The sequence below is a fragment of the Oncorhynchus nerka genome, linkage group LG4, assembly GCF_034236695.1.
Source record: "Oncorhynchus nerka isolate Pitt River linkage group LG4, Oner_Uvic_2.0, whole genome shotgun sequence".
Taxonomy (NCBI): Eukaryota; Metazoa; Chordata; class Actinopteri; order Salmoniformes; family Salmonidae; genus Oncorhynchus; species Oncorhynchus nerka.
Window position 1 is genome coordinate 38,641,857 of NC_088399.1, and position 6,202 is coordinate 38,648,058.

The following is a 6,202-nucleotide window of genomic DNA, read 5'->3' on the forward strand; positions in this document are numbered from 1 at the left end:
TAAAGGACATTCAAATGGAGCAAACGCCTCATTAGAAACATTACAACATTCGCAAAATCCCATGTAAATATATAAATCCAAAAATAAAGAAACCGGGTCAAAATGCACCAAACTCACTCTATGTGGTAGACATTATCTCCCTCTCTCTGCCACACATAGGTCATGTTGGGAGGATCAGCCAAAGCCTGGCACTGCAGCTGGGCATCCTGGGTCATGTTGAGGGAGGTGTCCTTCGGGGGGATAACAATGACTGGAGGACCTGTTTGAGATGGAAAGAAATCCCTGATCTGTTCTATGATAAAAGTCAGCAGGACATGGCAGATTAGCAAGATATCTAAACTCCAATCAGTTATCTGGTGAGAACAACACTGCACAGCATGACAGTGACATTCATGTTGGGAGATTATGGCTGATTGGGATAAATACTTAGAGGATTTGTTTGAAGGCCTGTTTTAAAGGCTTACATAAGGATTTGAAAAAGTGACTACAGCCAGAAATCAAAGCCTTATTATAATCCTAACAGGTGTCACTGCCAAAAACACACCCAAATCTAAAACGGCATATCCGGGTCATATTGACGTCATGCGGCATAACATAGTGCGACTTAAGAATAAATGGAAAATATTTTATTACATAAGTGAAATTTATGAGGGAAAATATCCACAGTATGGACACACCATATAAACCCTTGGGTTCACCTGTAACTGAACATCACACAACCACCACCAGATGGCGATAACAACTCTCGACACTCAGGGGATAATTAAAGAGCAGCAAAAATAACAATAGCGAGGCTATATACCTATATACAGGGGTTGCAGGTACAGAGTCAATGTGCGGGGGAAGGTAATTGAGGTAATATATACATGTAGGTAGAGTTTAAAGTGACTTATGCATAGATAATAACAAAGAGTAGCAGCAGCGTAAAAGAGAGAGAGGGGGGGGGGATGCAAATAGTCTGGGTAGCTATTTGATTAGATATTCAGTAATCTTATTGCTTGGAGGTAGAAGCTGTTTAGAAGCCTACTAGATAAGGTGTTGGGAGATTCCTATGAATTTTTCTGTTCTTCCAGTATGACCCAGGGGGAAACTGTAGACGGGAATCTCCTGAACAAACAAACAGACAAATAGCGACTGACCTTTGACTTTAAGTTTTGTCACATGAGTCACATTTCCCTCCGCATTGGAGGCGAGACATTCATACTGTCCTCCTGCCTCCCTGTCCACTGCTCTGAGAGACAGCGTCCCACTCAGAACCTGAGAGAGGGGGAGAGAGAGAGCAATGAATTTCCCTGCAGGGACAATAAAGTTTGCATTGAGAGAGAGATAGATTGCAATGTTGGATTGTAGGGGTGATGTTTTTTTGATTCCTCACCTCAACCTTGTCTCCTTCAATGAGAGTACCATCTTTAGCCCAGGTTATGGTGGGTGGTGGGTTACCATGGGCAACGCAGGCCAGAGAGAGAGGATTCCCCACTAGAGCCTCCATGACAGGGGGAGGGGTCTTGCTGAAAATAGGAGGAGCTACAGAACAACAACAAAGACAGTCAACACAACATCCTCTATCCCTTTTCCACAGAGACAGTTAAACAGTTTGTAAAGGTGAAGATCTCACAAAAAACAAAGCAGAATCAGCAGGTTTGCCATAGTTTAAAGTCATATTGGCTGAAGGCGCTTGACCTGGGGTAAGCAAACATCCCTTAGAGACCAGTCACTTACTGTACAGCTCACCATGAGTAAAGCATGTGTTTGTTTAGGAGACAGAAAGAGATGTTCTGCCTGGCCGTGTGCTCCAGGCCCTCCTGCCAAGGCATCTTAACCTTATTAGACAATGAGCCTGAGACGTGACCCTGCCGTTGCCCGGGCCATGTGCCTGGCTAATCTGTCCTAATGCCTCGGCGCCTCTCCTGCTCCTCTCTCACCCCACCAAAAGTCTTCCTAGTAGGAACGTGTCCTACATGGGTGTGTTTGTCTGAGCAGTCGTGTTTTGTTGACAGAGGTCACAGAGAGACAGAGGGAGTGTGTGTATATGATATGATAAGGTACGATGAGGATAGTAGGACTGTATGGCCTTAAAATAAAGCCCCTCCCCATTACAAGCCCCTCCTCTCACCGGTGACAGACAGCAGGGTCCAGGTGCCATTGCGGGTCTCATCTGTGGTTTTGTCCAGCAGGAGGATGCGACACTCGTACAGGCCCTGGTCCTCTATGAGGAGCCCCTTCATCCTCAAGACAGTATTCCTCACCAGAGACACACGGCCTGGAGACACAGGGGAGGACACAGGAGTGAGAGGGCACGAGACAGGGTCAGAACCAATCAAACCATTGGAAATAATGAGGAATTTCAGGGAGGTTCAATACAAAGAATGTGTTTTACAACTGATAGGAGTGTTCTATGATACTTCAATTGCCTACAGATAAAGCCTTCCAAACATACACGCACACACACGCACTGGGATCGTCATCGAGAGCTTTGAAATTTTATCTCCTGGTTGCCAGGTGACTGCACCCTGTGGCAATGGTGTTTGCTGACTCACCCCTCCCTCCTTCCCTGTGGCGTCTCTCTCATCTCCCTCACTCCATTTCTCTTAAGTTGTCATTTCTTTTGCTATTCAATTAAGCCATATTTGTAACTAAATGACTGAAACAGTGCAGTTTAGCAGCGTGATAAGCCTGGACTTCACAGACAGTGAAGCACTGAGGAGAATATCCAGACACATACAGCTGCTGCATAAACATACAAGACATTACAAGAACACGAGCCTGCCTCACACTGTAGCGCTAATGTGTTTGTGACACTGAGTCATTGAGGTGTGTTGAGCTAATCATTAACGCCAGTCCATGTCTCCAGTGACAGGGAGGGACCGTTTCTATGCCCACAGTGGGGATCAGGAAGCTACTGCAGTTAAAGGGGTGGTGGCTGTGATAACAGATGAGGAACCGACTATGACATCACATGCTGTTTACTTTTTCCAAATGGAATGGGGGCTAAATCCACATGTGTCACGGTCAGAGCAAAATACCCGTTCTCACACGCACACACGCACGCACGCACACACACACCAACTAGGGATTGGATCACCTACCGCTGTTGTGATTTGAAAAGGTTCACATGAAAAAAATGCATCTCTAGATTTGAATAATATGTAAATTGAGAAAGCAAGAGGAGAGAGAGAAAGCAAAAGGAGAGATAGAGACAGGGAGAGGGAGAGACACACACGTATGCACTAACACAGGCACTGTATTGCATATGCAAACAAATCAACTCTGTAATGAGTTTAGTGGGGCTTAGTGTGGGGTTTCAGTGAAGGCATTGTTGATTTAAATACAGTCACAAGACTGGCCCAGTGAGCCTCCTCTTTGGCAGCCATTCTCCCACATCATGGCATTCTCTGCAACCACCAAATGTCACTCCCCTCCACCACTCCTCTAGCCTCGTATATACCAGACTTATTAATGCTGCAGCGAACCATTCACGTAAGCTCGAGGGATCAAGCAGCTCGCGAGGCTACCACTCCTCCCCCTCTTTCTCTCGTTCTCCACTTGCCGGTCCCTCCTCTCCTTTGGCACTCTAATGATCCAAAAAGTATTTCTGTTGACCGCCATGTCAGTCTCTGTCTGTTTAATCCAGGACAACACTCTCTCCCACACCCATTAGTGCAGATACAAGTGTGGGACATCTGAGTCCGATGTTATGAATAATAATAATGTTTCCATTGGATGTCCAGTCCTGCAACTCAAAGAATTGGACCGCACCCCATTGCTCTGAATAAATCACTAGACAAAGCCCAGCTAGGTTTGATCCTTCAATGGCCTCAGCTCTCAGATGACAGTCCAACGGGAAAGCATCTACACTAGCAGCACAGACACATGACAATGACTCAGCTCAAATAATGCACTTATTTCAATACACTACAACCCAATAAAATGTTATGTTTTAATTTGTAGATGAATGGCAACAATCCAACAGATTAGATCAGGATCACTAAATGATGCTAAGCCTGCACACAGGCTGCCTTCAATCTACTATAAACAGCTTTGCATTTGTGTAAATATCTGAATATGTTTTGTTGCTGATGGGACTTTCCAAGTGCCCACGGATATGAAATTCAGAATCTATGGTCCCTATCCCTTACTTGAGACATGTCGTCACCCTTGGGCAAAGGTTTCCCAGGCGCTGGTATTCTAGTTTCGGTCGGAGAAGAAAGCAGATAGAGTTACCTCCTGAAACCCTTCAGTTCCTGATGTCTGCATGTTGTTTTCCTGTTAAGAGACGCTGTGATCATTTGACATTTTAATCATCACAGTTTGGCTACCAACTCAGAGACCAGGAAACTGCTATGGAGCCGTATGCATGCCTTAATGAAATATTAGTCATTCAATATAAGCCAGTAGCCCAATAATCGTAATATGATCCAATGCTAGTCCGTAGATGTTGGAAAATATACAGGCCAGTACAGTGGGGATATTCTTCATGTATTTATGATTTGCTTTGTAGACACTCTGGTAGTATTGTAGAGTACAGGATATCATTATGTTACACAGCATTTATACAGCTGTATTTCCCATTGACTCTTCTCTCTCCCGGGGTCTGAATCAGCATTTCTGTGTGTACAGAACTAACAACCTGCTCACTTCTCCAGATCACTTCTCTCTCTCTCTACACAGCGCTCTCCCTCTCCTCTGCTCTATATACACAACAAACACTGAAAAGACCCATTCAGCTCTTCCTCCTCCGTAATAGAGGGGAGAGGGCTGACCTATCCAGAGGACATTAGTTGCATTGCATTGCTTGCTGTTTATCGGGTTTTAGGCTGGGTTTCTGTATAGGTCTTTGTGACATCTGCTGATGAAAAAAGGGCTTTATATATTCATTTGAGTGATTGACTTTCTTGCTTTTTCTTTGGCAAGAGCAGCACTAAAGATTGAGGCATCCGTTATCTCTCATCACCAAGTCATATTACTCTGAATGGCTTTATAGCAAGTCTGCTCTACAGCAGTGTCAATGAGGCATGTATGGTTATCGTATTTCCCTGTCTGGTTGGCATGGGTGTGTCATCTGGCTCTCTAACATTCTAATACGAATTGGCTGAACAGGTGTATAGTGTGATTCCTGAGCCCTAGCCAATACACACATATGAATACACTGCACCCGTGCACAAATTCCAATGATCAGAGACACGTCTAATCTCACTCCCACCGGCCCGTTGGAAGACAGATCTTCCTCTAGTGAGGTTCGTCCTAAAACACACAGACATGCTCTCCCTCTGTCCACGTCAATCCCTTTGTCTGAGACTTTAAAGGACAGAAGCCGTCACAAAAGGTATTTCTGCTCTATTGAAGATCTCTTTCCCCCATAGACTGCCTTTTGTTCTCTGATCCTGGGCGGAATGGGGACAATAGACCATGATGCAATCTGAGAGGACCAACGAACACAAAGCCCCCAGCTCACACAGACCATTGGGGTGCGGTGCAGTTAGGAGGACTGAAGCTGACAAAGGGAAGAGTTACTGTTGTTTTTTGAGTGAAGATAGCTGTTAAGGAAGGATATAGGTAGGATGAAGTCTGGGTGGACTTTTACTGTAGGAAAGGGGAAGGAAAAAACTGTTTGGGGTCTGGAAACCTCAGCCTTGGGCAACAGATGATACCAAAGTGCTGAGACGGACCTGACAGGGGGCTGAAATGAAACACTCTCACTGTAAGATTAGATCCCAGTCGAGCCTCTGATGGGCTGAATATGGACTTACCCTCGTAGTTGGGATGCACCCGAGGAGCATACACTCCAAACTTCATCAGGACTGGGATGTCGAATCCCTGGCGCACCCATTCCACCACGTGCAGGGGCACAGACGCACCCGCGTAAGGGAGTGGCAGTCTACACGCCATCTCCACCACACCCCCTACCTTGGCACGCACCTCTGGCTTCTGACCATGAGTGACCCCTATGAGGGTCAACAACAAAAAAGACATTATTCACATTATTATAATCCTGCTGAGGGAAATGGCTGAATGTAGGGACAGGTATGGATGTGGCTGTGGAGAGAGCGAATGACAGAGTTCATTACAGAGGGAAAGCATTAAGTACTCTACTCACACAGAAGGCACAGTGCCGTCACCATGGTAACATCCAGAAAAGAGTCTCTTTTTGGTCCCATAGCTGCCAGTCAAACAGCCTCCAGCATACTTGATCTGTTGACAAAAA

At 45.5% G+C, this 6,202-nt stretch overlaps 1 protein-coding gene across 1 annotated transcript in view; it reads right to left on the reverse strand.

The window, feature by feature from the left end:
• The window catches only part of igsf9a (immunoglobulin superfamily, member 9a), a 31,517-nt gene that overhangs the window by 19,103 nt on the left and 6,212 nt on the right, over positions 1–6,202 (reverse strand). Inside the window, 6 exon segments of the mRNA XM_029653119.2 lie at positions 118–259; positions 1,140–1,257; positions 1,376–1,524; positions 2,114–2,260; positions 5,748–5,942; positions 6,095–6,189. Of these exon segments, the coding sequence (XP_029508979.2) occupies positions 118–259; positions 1,140–1,257; positions 1,376–1,524; positions 2,114–2,260; positions 5,748–5,942; positions 6,095–6,155 (812 nt within the window). The 5' untranslated portion in view covers positions 6,156–6,189.